This window comes from Anolis carolinensis, chromosome 4 (genome assembly GCF_035594765.1).
Source record: "Anolis carolinensis isolate JA03-04 chromosome 4, rAnoCar3.1.pri, whole genome shotgun sequence".
NCBI classification, from domain to species: domain Eukaryota; kingdom Metazoa; phylum Chordata; class Lepidosauria; order Squamata; family Dactyloidae; genus Anolis; species Anolis carolinensis.
In genome coordinates, this window is record NC_085844.1 from 226,638,068 (window position 1) to 226,655,321 (window position 17,254).

Below are 17,254 nucleotides of genomic sequence, written 5' to 3' on the forward strand. Positions count from 1 at the left end.
GAAGAAGAAGAAGAAGAAGAGGAAGAAGAAGATGTTGTTGTTGTTGATGATGATGATGATGATGATGGGATGAATGAATCTTGTTTAAGAAGAGATTCATCCTCCTAGGAAGAACTCGCTTGCTTTTAAACAAACTGCATGGGACATTATTGTATAGTAAAGCCTTATTTTAAAGCAAGGGTAAATGATCTCTGGGGATCATGGGGCCAGGTCCTGCCAGAAACTTGAAGAGTTGACATTTCTGAACACCTCTCAGACATCTAGCACTTCCTAAAGCTGCCCTAAAAGCTAATCACACCCACAGAGGGTGCAACTGGACATTTGGGACCACAGCACCCATGTTGTTGTAAGCTTTGGACTGCAATTCCCAGATTTCCCAGCCAGCATGGCCAAATAAATGGAAGTCTGGAAAGCAAGAGTTGGGGAACCACTGCAATATATTACACAGCAGCCTTAGACAATATGTAAATTGGGTGCTTTTGTCAAGTGAGTTTCACAATACATTGCATGAAGCCATTTTTCACATATTTTGGCACAGAAGTGAGTTTTTTTTCTTTCCCTTTGTTTGCACTTTGGATTTGCAGTGTTAATTTTCTACTCACCGCTCAAATAATGTGAGATTTATGGCAAAGAAGAATTCCTGTCTCATTCCTTTCAAGTTCTGGTATGTTAGGGTTTTTTAAAAAGTAAAATCAGCAACATTTAGCTGAACAAGAAACAAATCAAATTACACAATCCTCCAGGAATTTAAATATAATTTAATTGAATGCTCTAGCACCTCCTTGGCACAGGCAGGAGAGGCACCACCAGGAAGGAAGGCGGGAAGGAGAAAGTATATTATGATAAGGCAATCTGTGAATTTTCACTAAAGCAGAATTGCTAGAATGGAAACCTCAATTTTCCAGGGACAAAGTTTCAGGGAAAAACAAATTCACTGTACAGTTTAGCAGTATGAAACTATTTATATGAATAATATCTCCCAGAATTTACTGACAGTTGATGACTGACCATACTGCTTGTGGTATTCTGGGTATTGTTGTCTTCCCAAATAAGTTTCCAAAGTTCTGGCTGAAGGGTAATTCTCCATTTGCTGAGCTGAAAATTCTCACCTTCTCTATGACTAATAGTTCTCAAAGTCCCAACCTCACACATATAATTTGTAGAAGTCTGGTTTTATGCTTAGTTATTATAGAAAATACAGATGCAATTTACAGAAATTTACCTTTCAAGTCAAACCACCATTTAAGGGTTGGCCTTTTTGATGGGAAGAAGAACAATATTGTCACAATTGTGACTCCCGTTACAGCGTCTGTGACAAACCTAATGGAGGAAGGGAGTGAGAATTCTATATAAGTGAAAAGAGTCGAATTTTGTCAAAGAGGTTAAGATTTAAACTCGCAATGTAACTAAATTCATAATACTTCTATTAGGAAATCCTTGCTGCAGCCCTAAAATCATGGCACTACAAAACTAGTACAACTCCCAGGTCAAAGAGTTGGAGAGAACCCCTGAGAGTTGGCTGCTTAGAAGGAAATTTACTTAGCTTAATTTGGTCAGGAATTGCAACATCCTTGTGAAATGTTACAACTGATGATAAATACCGACTTGTGATTGAAAAGAGTAGAGATACTTACACAATGTGCCCTTGCTTTCATTGAGGAAAAATACTTAAAGCATTTTCTTACACTCACTCCAGCCAATTCATTTGAAGTATTGCTGCTATCTTTAACTTTAACTGCTATCTTTAACTTTTAAAGGCAAGTAAGTTTGATTGCTGCTGTTAAAAATAAATAACAATTCTCAACCAAAACAAAATCATGCGCCAAAGTTGTATTTCCTGATAAGCAGAAGCCAACTGTCCCTAAACCAGCTGGGGGATTCTGGGAGTTGTGAACCAAAATGTTTTCTAATTCTAGGGGAAAGTCCATCAATGTTTTACCAGTCTTACTTCTCTTTGTAATTGATACTCTTCCTGGGGGGGGGGGTCTATGTTCCACATATATCTACATGAATGTTTCAGAAGGTCTATAAACTATCTGCCAACTTTTTTCCCACTAATCCCCCCCCCCCTCCATAATGTTGAAAATTGTATCTAACTATTTTTCTGGGCAGGTTTCACCTGATTATTGAAATATCCATGATCCAAAGAAGGCTCGGAATTATTGTTCTGCATGCATGTGGTACCAAAAAACTGTAATTTTCTTCCTAATTCTGATGCTGCGATACAATATCCCACCAATAGAAACGATATGGTGTGGGAGGGCATGTGAAAGGGACTTCTCAGCTGTTGCATCCAAACTGTGGAACGCCCTTCCCTTGGAGATGCAATTGGCACCAAGTTTAGTTTCTTTCCAGTTTAGCATTCTCGTTTTCTTAATTATGTGAAAAGATTTGAATATAATATATGCAGTTTCTATTGAGGACTGAGAAAAGTCAACCAACAATGTGATTTAAGTCCTCGATATAAATAGTATTCCCAGAGGCAGGACGATTGGCTTACTATGAATACATATGAATGAAGAAGATTTTCATATGTATACAGGCACATCTCGCTAATACCGTGTTTCCCCGAAAATAAGACAGTGTCTTATATTAATTTTTGCTCCCAAAGATGTGCTAGGTCTTACTTTCAGGGGATGTCTTATTTTTCCATGAAGAAGAATTCATATTTATTATTGAACCAAAAAAAAAAGAACATTCATTATACACTGTTCGGTAGTTGTCAACACGAACCAGCATAACCAGACAAACTGTGAATCCTATCAAGATATTCTTGTTACTACCACTATTTCCATATACAACAATCTATGGTACATACATTTCCCGATTCTGCATGCTCTGGTGTTCTGTTCGTTGGGCATGCTTCCAAACAAAAACTTTGCTAGGTCTTACTTTCGGGGGAGGCCTTATATTTAGTAATTCAGCAAAACCACTAATAGGTCTTATTTTCTGGGGATGTCTTATTTTCGAGGAAACAGGGTATGTATACAGGCCCATCTCGCTAATACGTTTCAGACCACTACGTGAAAGCAAATAGTTCCTTAAAGCAAACCTCACTCTTTTTTCACTTACCAGTGTATATAAAGGCCTAAAATATATTTACACAATCCTTTATTAAGTGTGAAATAGTGCATTTAAAAAGGCAGAAAAGTGAAAAGAAATTTCCAAAATATGAAATTGAAACACAAAATACACTCATTTTGGAAACTGACTGAATACAGGTAGCAAAATGGCACTGTGCTGTATATTTTTTTAACAAAATACTGTACCTATATCTGTAAAGCATTCTAAAACAAAGCACTTTAAAACAAGGTACACCTGTATTCTACGATTATATCTCTGGACTTCAAATGGTCATATAATTGCATTTTTCTTGGCAGATGAACAATTAAAATGGCTCTCTCAAGAGACATGTGGGCATTTCAGGCCCTTTCCACACAGCTGAATAAAATCCGACATTATCTGCTTTGAAATGGAATACAGTATATGGCAGTGTGGAGTCAGATAACCCAGTTCAAAGCAGATATTGTGGGATTTCCTGCCTTGATATTCTGGGTTATATGGCTATGTGAAAGGACCCTCAGTCAATGGGCTTAGCAATGCCAGGACACAACATGAAAGAGTCTAGATATCCAAATGTACAAATGAAGGGAAATTCTTACCCGGGTGTGAATAAACTTGCCCATCCTGTGATGAATTTAGGATCCCTGGAGAAGAGCAGGATGGCGAATAAGCAGAAGAGGACAAATACTGCCTGTTCAGCAAACCTGTAGCAAATGAAAGTGCAATGAACCATCACAACCAAGGTATTGTATTTTTCTACCCAGTCTTGCATAAGCCTAAGTTCAATTACAATGAGCAGAGGCCCAGAAAGATGAATTAAGCTACAATTGCTATGATGTGCAAAAGAAAACCAGCTACTTCAACACAAACTGCATAAACAACCTCATTTTTCCCCTAAAGGAAAAAAACAAGGCAAAGAAATATTTTTGTCAATATGTATGTGTGAAAGACAAAAATGTAATGTTGGCAGAATTAGAGGTGTAAATTGCGGAGATATTTTACTCTATATGGGAAGAGAAGAAGCAAATGTTTCCTTTCAGAAACATGTAAAACTACTGTACAGTATACATAAACTGATGACAGAAAAGTATTAAATCATTTTTAATTAAAATTTCAGCATTTGTTATGAAAAAAAAAACAGCATGTAAAAGCTATCCTATAAGCAACCAGGAGTGGTAATTCACATTTTAAATACATCATAACCTCTGCACTATTCATGTTTACATATTTTTAAAAACGTACTCATGTATCAGAACTGGACAGTTGTTTTCACCTTCATATTTCTTATTGTTTGTTTATTTACAGTCCATTCAGTTCTCAGAGGACTAAAGTAGCAAAACAACTGGCCCTCAGATCAATCCAAGTTGTTGAGCCCCTGTTATTACTAAATACTTAGAAGTGGAATGGTTGAATTATACTTTACTCTCTTCTCACATTATCTAGCTTGTAAAGACTAGAAGCTCCTCATCAGATTTAAGGAAGGAGAGATACAAAAGCCATTTGGAAGAAATTTGGAGTAGCTAATCAAATTGGAAGCAGCTGACTTAATGGACTGTTAGAATGAGAAAAAAGCCTTTGATTTTTCCAATGACACTTTGCAGGTTGCTGGTGTATAATGACTTGAAGAGCCCATTTCATAACCTTTGATGTCTTTGTAAAGCATTTTTCGGGTTCTACTGTATTGTTTAGCTTTTACTGTTAAGACCCAGCTTTTAAAAATTACATGTAAAAAACGAATTCACCATATAGAAAAATAATAACAAAACCAAAGTAGAATTCTGGAAGAATTCTAGATATTGAAGTTAACAAAGTAACTTTTCCAAGTTCTGAATAAAATAATAAAAACCTATAACTGAGATGAACAATATAAACAATTTTAATGAAATAATATCCTAAAAGGCTTGTTTTTGCACTTCCGTCTAATAATTAAATAAGAGCAAATCAAGGCATAGATTTCATTTTACTACTCCACAGAATAGCTGTACAGAATGCAAGAACCTTTAATATGCAGGCAGCCCCCAAGTTACAAACAAGATAGGTTCTGTATGTTTGTTCTTAAGTTGTATTTGTATGTAAGTTGGAACAGGTATATTTTAAGTGTAAAAATTTTGGCATGTTTTGGAAATAAGGATTGGTGATAAGGCTTCAGTTGAGACACATTTTCCACATGATAACTCTTTCAGGAGTAATTTTTTTCTTCCAAGGGATAGATTTCTCTCACTTCCTGTTGTCTCGCCCCTATTCTTAACTATGAGTCGTTTGTAAGTCAGATGTTTGTAACTCAGGGATTGATTGTACAAGCTTTTCTTCAGGAATCTTTTCAGGACCTATTTTCTTCTGTAATACTATGAGGTTTCTCTCACTATGAGCCACTTCGGAGATTACTGTATATACTCGAGTATAAGCCTAGTTTTTCAGCCCTTTTTTTAAGACTGAAAAAGCCCCCCTCGGCTTATGCTTGGGTGCGGGTCCTGGTTGGCTTATATTTGGGTCAACTTATACTCGAGAATATATGGTACATTTATTATTTTTCTCTATTATTATTGGTATTATTACATTTATTTTTTCTCTATTATTGTTGCTACTATTACATTTATTTTACTCTATTTTTATTATTGTTATTATTAATAATACATTTATTATTTCATTCTGATCTTATTATTATTATTGCATTTATTATTTTACTCTATTTATTATTACATGTATTATTTTCCTGTATTATTATTATTATTATTATTATTATTATTATTATTATTATTATTATTACATGTATTATTTTACTCTATTATCATTAAAAGGATACATAAGCACATTTACATTGAAGAAGATGAGAATAATGATTTGATCAGAGTTGGACAGTCTTATCTTAAATTTGAGCTTTGTGTAAATATTCAAAAACATTTAACCTACTGATGCCTCAATTAAGGAAATGTTATTGGTATCTATTTTTATTTCTGAAATTTACCACCCTCGGCTTATACTGGAGTAAATGTTTTCCTAGTTTTTTTTGTGGTAAAATTAGGTGCCTCGGCTTATATTCGGGTCGGCTTATACTCAAGTATATACGGTAATATCGTCAGGGGAGGCCCTGCTCTCAGTTCCACCTGCTTCGCAGGCGTGGCTGTCGGGGACGAGAGACAGGGTCTTCTCAGTGGTGGCCCCTCGGCTGTGGAATTCCCTCCCCAACAATATTAGGTGGGCCCCCTCTCTTCTAGCCTTCGGAAGAAAAGTAAAATCTTGGCTCTGGGATCAGCCTTTCAGTGACTAGTACATTGTAACAACTGACTTGGAATATGTAGAATGACGATGGATCGGCCTTGGATTATGATTTTTTGACAGCATGATTTTAATATTGAATGTTAATATATACTAATTTTGATTCAATACTGTTAAGTTTACTGTTGTATGTGTTTTAAGGCATGTGTAAGCCGCCTTGAGTCCCCTGCTGGGTAGAGAAAGGCAAGGTAGAAATGAGGTAAATAAATGAATAAGTATGATTTCAGGCATGTCTTAAAGTACCTATTTGAACACACCAGCAGGAACATGACTGCATCAACACTCCACACATCATAACACTGCACATATAACATACTCCCTTTCACCAGTATTTGTGGATGTACAAGAATCAATATTTCCTGGCATGAAGGTTTCATGAATTTATCCATAACTCTACACATGAAGGCTTCCCATGTAAACATGTTTGCTGTACATAACAGATGTTTGGCAGAGGAACTATGTTATATGCATCCCTGTCCCTGTTCATATGTTCAAGGAAATCAGATTCATAGCTCAGGGGCATTACTGTGCTAACAAAACAGTTTGGACATCAATATTAGGGTAGATATATGGAACAATGACAACAAATATACTGGACAATACAAAGTCTGGGATGAGTGCATTTAAAACTAGGAATGCGAATTTAAAATCCACATACCTTATTATTATTATTATTATTATTATTATTATTGTATGACACAGCAAACAAGATAGATATGCTGGATTTCGTATCATAAAATCACAAGTTGAACACTTCCCAAGTGTCTAGGACTGTGTGATGTATTTTCGGATGATGTGTGCAGATCCCAGTAGGGTGGTCTTTTGCAGTTGGCAGATCATAATTTTGTCAATGTCTATTGTTTCCAAATGCGGGTATAAAATTCATTATTAAAACCAGCTGGGTAGGCCTGCCAGGAGTTGCATGGATCTCAAAAAAATAGTAAAAATGCCCTTCAAAACCCTTAGATGTCATTCTGGAGCATTTTGTAACAAAATAAATAAATCTTGAGGCAAGCACAAAATTGTCTCTGTGGGCCAATGCAGCCCTCAGGCCACCCTTTTCTCCCATCTCTCTGTGCTTTCGGCCCTCATAAAATTCCTCCAGACACAAATATGGCAGTGTAGAAGAGGCTTGAGTCATAAAGGAAGAATCAGCCAGCGTGTCTTCAGTAGTTCCTATGCTGATGTATATTCTCAGATATACCTTCTCAAATACAAAAACAAAATTGCCCAGCTGCTGAAGGTACACCTTAAAGAATCCATCTGTCTAAATATGGAAGTTAATGGGATGATCGACAATGAATAATTTATGACATCAAACCTGGATGGTTTCTTGTGCAGAGCTCCTGTGCTCATTATGTGAATGATTATTCATGAAGCCTTCAGCATTTCACTTATTTGTGGATCATTCATGAGCAGGCTGTGCTATACATTTTCAAAATTCAGTGGACTGACTAATTAGAGAATTAGCTTCTTCCTTGCTTAAATAATTTAACAGAGGTAATTAAGCCACATGTCAACTACTTCAGGTTCATTCTGAAATTCAGTCCAGAGCTATTTTAGTTGTTAACAGCCTTCAAGTCAACTTCAACTTAAGATGAACTTATGAATGAGAGTATGCTTTCACCTACATAAGTATTAGTCAACTATTTGGAAACTGATGCAATTGGTCAACTCTAATAGACTAGTAGCTGGATTTAGCCTTCTGTGGTGAGAATCTTGTTGATGGAATGTTGACATAATGCAGAATTAAAGCAGCCACATGTATCATCTAGGCTGCCAATTCTTACATACTACATTGTGAAATGTCAAAAATTAGACATGTAACACATACATCAACCAACCAACCCCTCTGCCATGTCATACACTTGATCATACTCTGATTATCCCCCCCCCCCCCAAAAAAATTACCCTACTGAATTTTTATTATTGCAACTTACTTTATGGGTCCCAATTTCTGATAGTCCTCTGTTATTACTGCTCTGGCTCTGGCTTCTGCATCAGCTCTGATTTCTGATTTCTTCTTTCTGCAGCCTCTTGACAACATGGGAAGAAGATTATTTTTAAAATGCTTAGTTCAGATTCACACACTTCTCAACTAAGCAGCATTGGCTCATTCTGGATTATGAACATTTTAAATCTTGACATACATAAGATCTTATCAATGAATCAATGCCATTGCTTTTATAGAACATTTGAATGTCTATTTCTTGGATGTTCTTGATGGCTGTAGCTTTAGTTTTCTGTTTTTTTCTGGTTTAAAAAGAGGTTGGGTTTGTTTTTGTTTTGTTTGTTTGTTTGTTGCTTTATTGTTGTGTGCAGGAGAAAGCATAGATTTAAGGCCACATATAAACCTCAAATTTGGCTGATTTTAAGTCAATCTTTCAACTGAAAGTGGCCTCAAATGCTCACAAACCACTAGCAAATGTGTTGATTTATCTCACTCACCTCCAAAAAAAACCTCCCCAATTGGCCCCAAAATAGAATTAAAAACAAAGAGCTCAAAATGGCAACAACATCACCTTTGATGCAAGCAGAGATGTGTATGCTGTTTCCAGGTTGAAAATTGGCACCTGCTCCCCTGCAGTCACCCACTTGTATTTTAATGTACTGTAATTTTAATCTGGGGAAAATTTCTGGAAAGGGGAGATATAGTGCCTATTTAACAATAGCACAAAGATTGCAGGCCTTTGTGCTATTGTTAAAGGGGAGGGCAAAATATGAAGGAAAACATGCAAACACTTGTCCTGCTGGAAGACTTAAAATTCCTAGAGACGAATCTTCTCTAGAAATTTGCCAGGTCTTCTAGTAAGAAGTATATCACTGAATTTCCTGCAAGATCTAGAAAATTCCAAAAGATTACATTTTATGTCAGATTTGGGTAAATGAAATCTTTGGTACAGGGGTTATACTGTAGTCACAAATTGGCTTGAAGAATGGGAATAATGGTACAGCTTGTCCAGTGAGGGAACATTGAAGGATAATGTTTTTAAAACTCAGATTTGGAAATGGAAGGGCATGCTTTAAAAAAATAAAATACGTAAATGGAGCTATTCTACAGATTTCTACATACCTATTTTTTAAAATGATATGTTTTATGAAACTTGGTGGCAATTTGCCTTAAATAGCTACCATTTGTAGCAAAAGAGGATCTTTCAACACTGAAGGTGTTAACAAGTATGAGTCATGTCTCATTAGAGGCACACAGATAGGGAGGTATCTTGTATACCACAGGCTCTCCCATGACATTTGGCTGCCTGAATTAGAACAGCAAACACGCACTGCATCAAATCAAAGCACCTAGTACCCCAAATTTGCCAAGTTATTCTGGCACAAGGAAAAAAATCCCATAAACCCCTCTTTCCATTCCTAGCAACTAAATCCAGTCCCAACATACAAAATACAGTCCCAGTTTGAATCATATCCCTCTTTTTTAATAGTCCTGATCCAAACCCAATTTAAAATTACTGCAAAATCCAAAAAAGGTAATATGTTTCATATTGCCATATTGAAACCTAGAGAAGGCTTCTATAACTTAAAAAACAGGAAATGGAATATCTCACAACCAGGTAAAAAGAAATGGTTCCATACAACCATTAAAGGGTTTTTTTTCCGTGTCAGGAGCAACCTGAGTTGCTTCTGGAGTGAGAGAATTGGCCATCTGCAAGGACGTTGCCCAGGGGACACCCGGATGTTTTTGATGTTTTACCATCCTTATGGGAGGCTTCTCTCATGTCTTCGCATGGAGCTGGAGCTCATAGAGGGAGCTCATCTGCACTCTCCCCGGGTTGGATTCAAACCTGGCAGCCTTCAGGTGAGCAACCCAACCTTCAAGTCACAAGGATTTTATCCCCTAGGCCACCGGAGGCTCCACCATTAAAGGTACAGGAGCCTCTCTAGTTTTCATTTTAGCAACCATCTGCAAGACATGCTTGATTTTTCTAGTATGTAGCACACAAGCCACAAACAAGAGACAGTATCACAAACCAGTTAAAAGCAACAGATGTATACTAAATTCACAATAAGCATCAGGAGATGGCCATCATTGAAAAAGCCCACGAATTAGCACCCTCCATCCACATAGCTACATATCATGACCTTCTTTACCAGTAGTCTGGCAAAAGTTGATACAAAACTGGGATTGCAAAAGGTCTAAATTTATGTGAACGTATATGAGGGGTAAGGACAACCTCTTGTGAAGGTAAAGGGTGTAGAGTATTTGTTTAATATTTCAATTTGGCCTGTGGGGTTCAACCTACAGTCCTATGAGTTATTACCTAGCTTTCACACTAAGCTCAGGGAATTTATTTTGAAGTAGACATACTGTAGATAACATTTCTAACATAACTGTTAGAAACTCGGTAAGCTTGGTTTTGGTACCTAATCCCAGAATACTTTTTCAAGCTATAGTTTCAATGCTGGTTGGGGATTATGGGACTATTATCCCCGACACATGACTTTCTAAAGTTTTTCCGCTATCTAATGCAGTAACCCTCTTTTATCCCATCCACAAAAGTTAATTCCATTATCTTGGCATTTTATGGAAAAGATATAAAAGCCTCTGCACTGGGAGAAAGATCAAAGTCTGAATAGGAGTGATTCACCCTGTCTTCTGCAGTTAATTCATCACCTTCATGAATCCTCTTTAGAGACAGACAACATCAGATTCCTCATTTCAGGAAATGTCAATGTGTGGGACAAGCTGACTCCATCTCTCAGATGTGACTCATAAATTATCCAGCTTCTCCAGTTATATAGAGGACATAATGATAAAATAAACTATTAGAGAGTTTGAGATGGAGGGAAAGATGAAAACAATGTGCCTCTATTGAAAGCTTTCATGGCCGGAATCACTGGGTTGGTCTGAGTTTTCCAAGTTGTATGACCATGTTCCAGATGCATTAATTCATGACGTTTCACCCACATCTATGGCAGGCATCCTCAGAGATTGTGAAGTCTGAGACTTCACAACCTCTGAGGATGTCTGCCATAGATGTGGGCAAAACATCAGGAGAGAATGATTCTAGAACAGGGCCATACAGTCTGGAAAACTCACAGCAACCTAATGTGTCTCTGTTTATTTGTCAGGCTAAAATCAGAGCCCTTCCAGACAGATAATCCCAGGACTACCTGTTGGTGAATCCCCACAGGCCCAATACTCCATTAAACCTGGGTCTTTAAGGAAGGCCTGGATCTAATGGGGTATCTAATTAATTCAGGACAAAGCAGGGTTTGTGAATTAATTTGCTTTTTCCTGAGGTGCCGTTTGGATGCTTCAGGTAAAAGCCTGACAGGCCCCCACATTTTTGGGCCTCTCTGGAAGGGCTCTTACTTATGCCTGGAAGGGCCCTTAGAAATGCCGGAATTGCATGCAATTTGACCAGATCCCGGAAATGCGACTTTTTTCCCATGCTGATAGGAAATGCTAGTTTTGCAGCTCAAAAAGTAACTTTCCCGTGTTCTGGCAATCTATGGCACACTGTGGCTTGCCCAAATCTTTGGCTGCAAGCGTTCTGGCAAGCTTCCTGAAAAGAAAGAAAGAATTATATTCACTGAGCACATATCTAGTGCCAGTTCTTGGCACATTAAGAAAAATGTAATTGCTGGACCCTGCTGAAGCCTGTGAAACATTGGTGTAGACCACGACCACATGCTGCACTTGGAAATCTCTGGAAGTTTGGGTTGGTGCAAAATATGACATCTAAGCAAACAATTGTATCCAGATCATCTTACTTTGCTACCAAAGGTTCTTGGGTGGTTGCCAATGGTTTTCTAGATCCAATCAAGATGTTTCTTTTGACTTCCTGAAGTATGAAATGGCTTGGGCCCTGGCTATGTAAGGTTATTAAGATTATCAGAGTCCCTCATGATCAAACTGTTACTTGTGGAGATTTACTTAGAATTGGAAGGACCCACACAAGGCTTGAGAAGAGCATGTTCCTTTGTGCGCCATGCCAGAAGAATACAGTGCTGAAGTTCATTGTGAAACACACTGTCTTTGCAGGTATGATCAGTTCTCATTTTCTTTATTTTTTTAGGATGGGTCTGATGACCTATCCTTTTGATTTGGCCTTGTCAGTATCTGAAAGTTAATACATTTAATGGTTTTAATATTTTAAACTGTTCTCAGTTATGTTTGATAACCATTCTATTTTAAATGGAAAGGTGAAAATGAAATTTTAAAAAATCAAATCTGTCAGATTCCACCATACTGATTGACATAATACATTTTAATTTTTGGCTAACAACACTAGGGGAGGTAGCAATGGCTGTATGGACCATATATTTGATGGAAAAAATACATTTGTAGGTTGAATAGTGCTCCATAGAATGACAGAAACATGGTTTAGTAAAAATGTAAATCAAAGTTAGTACAACAATGTATATACTGCAAATTACCCCCACCCCCAAACACCCTGAGTTTTTCATGTGCTCCAGCTCATGAGTAGCACTTCTCATTTCACAACACTCTGTAAAAAAAAAAAAAGTCCAGGGAAAACTGTTGTAAGTAGTCAGCTTAGCAAAAGATTTACAATGACACCACGGTATTTTTCAGTTATCAATTAACACATTGTGCAATGAAATTACTGGAGTTTAATCCTTGTCAAGTGTAACATGTTCTGGACCAAATTTTCCACACATAGATTTTTGAACCTGCAAAACTCCTATACCATGAACACAATCCCTTAAGGTATGATACATTAAGAAAATTCTGTATTACGATGTCCTTTCTCAATGAAGGTACTATTTCAATATGTTCTTCTTGCATATGTTTTCTGTTGGTTACTATAGTTGGAATTTTGGTTTCTTGGAATGCATATACATAGATAGATAGATAGATAGATAGATAGATAGATAGATAGATAGATAGATAGATAGATATGAATGATAGCACAAATCCATTACCACAAATTCTTCTTTGTAATTATGAACATTTCTTAGTACAATATATACAGTTTGAAATGGTCAAAACACTGAATATGTAGAATTTTTTTTTAAAAAAAATGCTAAACTTAGAACCCTGTTCTCATTACAGTAAATTAGCAAAACTCTGTGGATCGGTACAAAGCTATGCCACCATATATCACATGAAGTTCTTTGGACAGAGCAGAGAGACCACCATTTCAGGGACTGGGGTACCTATACAGTGACCATAGACTATGTTTGTCTGTAGTAGAAAGCTAGGATTTAATGCATGAACTTTAGATGCACACACTCAACCCACAAGGCTATACTTTATTTATAAGACAAACTATAATTCAGATTTATTTTATCCTAATTCCTGGGTTATTATTTTGAACAAAACAGGAATTGTGGCTTATGCATAAACTGTAGTTTGTTAAACAAGACAGCAAATAAGACAGGATTGTTATGGACTTATTTAGTAATTGTTACAATCTGTACTAGTTATTCCTGAGTTGTATATTACAACTAACAGTACCCAGGATTTCTGTGAAAGTAAAACTAAAACATACTTTATTATTTTTTCCAGCATCTGGAAAGTCACATCCAGGAGGGAGCAAAGAAGTCCATTGTGTTATGTTTCATATCAGAAAGGCGCAAGTACACAATGGTAAATCCTAGACAAATGTCATGCCCTAACTAGGCCAAAGAGTCTGCTATAAATTACAAGAATCCCAAAGTCTAGCAGCCAAAAACTTTGACAACCTCTTTTTATGTTGAAGTACATTTACTATAACACTAGTTTTTGCTAACCAGTCACAAATCAGAACTTAAACCCACATTTTGCTGTTAGTTCACAAACTCTATTCTGACGAAGCCATGGCTGGGATGTCCAAATCTATAGGCCTAGCTTGCCCTGACCTGGCAACAGCTAAATTCTTCAAGAGCAAAAATGGAATTCTTACAATAGATACATTGTAGAACTAAAAGGAAGAGAGGTCTAGTATAAAACGTCTACCATTACAGTAACAGCTTTTCAGGGTTCCAGAAATAAAATTTCCAAGTCCAATCTAAAGGAGCTAGGAATTGAACCTGGAACTTGTATATGCAAAAAATGTATTCCACCACTGAACTAGAAGTTTTCCCCATAATTTACTCCATGGATTTTCATGAGATATGGACCATAAGTGGGAAAGGTTACACTTTGAAACAACATTTCCAGGAATCCCTCAACCAGCATGACTACTGTCCACAGAGAGATCCTAGGGATTATGATCCAAACAGGTTATTCTTCCAAGCTCTGATATAGACCAGCAATTACCTTGTGTATTTTGCAGTCCTACTTGTGCCACGGATTAAGACGCATTGAGATAAGAACCACTCATGTAGAATTTTATTTCATTTTCACTTCTTTTTTCAGTTTGGTTTTGGGTATTTTCCATTTTCCCTGTTTCTTATTTTCTTTACAAGAAAGCTTATGCTTTTTCCCAATATAAAAGAAAGAACTAATCCAATGCCCAACCTGTTATTTTGTCTGAAATTGGAATCAATGTATCAAACTATTCTGACATAAAAGTACCTTAAGCTAATGCATCCATAAAGGAAGGAGATCCAGAGCCATCCGAGGAAAAGGAAGAGCACCATCAGAGGAAATGCAAACACAAACCATGAGCCAAAATTCACAAGGTCACACCCTGGAAAATAACTTGGAGAAGGAGAAATGTTTCTGATTAAAGCAAGATAATGGAATACTTTTTGCTATGACAATATGTGCCCCAGGAAACGTTGTCATCCAAATATTTCAGATGTGATTCTCAAGATACAGTTGATATCAACTGCACACAACCTTGCACCCTCCAGACATGTTATACCATGGCTCTCACCATCACCATGATATGGCCAGTGCTTCTTGCAACAACCTATGGGCATTTGACCACTGCTTCCCCCATCCTGTTGATTCTTTCTTGGTTGCAGTTGTTGTGGCATTTTTATTTTCTTAAAATGTGACATGGTGGGCATTGACTCTGGGCTTGCAGTTGGAAACAGTACTTATGAATTTCACTTGTTTGTGTTCAGTATGCAACCACCAGTGCCTTACTACCATACCTCTTCAGTTGTCCTGAAAGAATGAGATTTGGAGCCGTTCCAGTCAGTGTTGCTGTTCCACCAATACTGGCAGAGTAAGGGATTGAAATCAGAAAGCCTTTCCACACATTTGTTTTGTATTCTTCCTCCTTCCTTACATCTGAAGAAACTTCAATTGTGACCTTCTCCTCTATCAAGTCTTTCCTTTAAAACATTCAAAAAGGAGAACAAAAACCTTTAAAATTGGTTATTTCTACATTACTTGAGATTAATTTGTTTGCTTTTGTTTTGACAGTTGAACAAATATCCCTCCCATCCCTCCAGAGACAAAAGAAATAAGATGAATTTGGGGGAAGGGCCAGAACAGGTTCCTTCTAGAATGTTTATGGTTAAAAAGAGAAGTACAGTACTTGTAAAGGCCTCTGCCAGAAGTTTAGAAAAGTCAGTATCAATTGGAAATGAGAATGACTTCATTCAGACAAACTGCAGATTCACCATAGTTTAGTGGGTGCCGGCTGGACTGCTGACCTGAAGGTTGCTGGTGAGAATCTATGAGAATCAGGGGTGAGCTCCTGTCTGTCAGCTCTAGCTTGTGAGGACATGGGAGAAGCATTCCAGCAGGATGATAACACATCTGAGCATCACCTGGGCAACATCTCTTTAAATGGCCAGTTCTCTCACACCAGAAGGGACTTGCAGAATGTTCTCAAGTCGCTTCTGACATGATAAATAAGTACCATAGTTTAGTGTTGCTTTGGCCTAAGCTATCCTACCTTCTCTTACTCTAAAAAAAAACATTAAAATGTTTTTTTAAAAATAAATAAATAAACATTTACAACAGTGTGTAGATAACCACACTTTATTGTAGTATCTAAACTGGCAACTTTGGTTAGTTTTAATTACAATTTATCCAAAGAAACCAGGATGATTTGCCGCAATGGAATCATGGGTAATTGGGTCAAGCCATAGTTAAAACCAACCAGTATTCCTATTTCAGGCATAACAACAAACTACAGTTAGCTGAAAACAGATGCAGATGCTCCCAACCCCTATGTCACAGCCATGCAAATTGAGAAGGAAAGGGACAGTGCATAAATCCAATGCCCATTCATACAACATTAAGCCATAACTTCATGTTATAGCCTGGTGCAGCCCAGTGCAGCCAAGATGGACCCTTTATATGTGCATAGCCTTGTTTAAAAGGTAATATGTGTTTTGAAAGATGAAAAGGCTACTTTTTGGACTACCACTTCCAGATCATGATAGCCAATATGACCAGAGTTAGGGAGTTGAGACCCAAAAATAACTTTCAGCCTCTGAGTGCTCTACACTCCTTACTATAGTTGACAGAAGTAGAAAGACGGTGAACAGGTATTAAATCCTGTTAAATAATAGGGATAACATTTTGATGGCCTCTCTCCATCCCTTCCAACCTTTCCATAGAAACTTACTCATCAACATTTGCTAGAAGCTGCATCTCAGTTGGCACCATGTGAAGTTTATTCTGAAGTGTACATACTGGAAAAGAAAGATTTTTGAAGAGTTTTAATGTACAGAAGGTCACAATAAAATTAAATGCTCAATGATTTGGAGCTACAGTAAATAAACAAAAAAGTTAGGTAGTGATATACCTGACAATGTCCAGAACACATGAGTTTGATGCTTTTTTTTATAATGGTCAGAGTTGAAGAAAAAATATCTGCAACGCTGGCTACAATTTAAAGATGTCTTTGTCCAGCAATAGCTGTTACATTCTCAAGACTTTGTCTGACGCTACTGCTGTGCAAGTATATGGACCATACTCTTCTCTGTTACATTTTTGTTCAGTCCATCTCTGCTTAATGCAAATTGTGGAGTTCAAATGCTTACACACAATCTTTAAAGCAATTAGCTGGTCCAGTAGAAAAGAAAAAATATTGTTTAATGC

The 17,254-nt window shown here is 37.1% G+C and overlaps 1 protein-coding gene across 2 annotated transcripts in view; it reads right to left on the reverse strand.

The window, feature by feature from the left end:
* slc13a3 (solute carrier family 13 member 3) overlaps positions 1–17,254 on the reverse strand; it is a 60,125-nt gene that overhangs the window by 18,608 nt on the left and 24,263 nt on the right. For both annotated transcript variants that reach the window (XM_062978903.1, XM_062978904.1), the window contains exons 4-9: positions 16,779–16,845; positions 15,349–15,531; positions 14,822–14,947; positions 8,280–8,375; positions 3,663–3,767; positions 1,223–1,320 (exon numbers count right to left, since the gene is read on the reverse strand). In XM_062978903.1, coding sequence (XP_062834973.1) covers positions 1,223–1,320; positions 3,663–3,767; positions 8,280–8,375; positions 14,822–14,947; positions 15,349–15,531; positions 16,779–16,845 — 675 coding nt within the window. The remainder of the gene's footprint in view (positions 1–1,222; positions 1,321–3,662; positions 3,768–8,279; positions 8,376–14,821; positions 14,948–15,348; positions 15,532–16,778; positions 16,846–17,254) is intronic.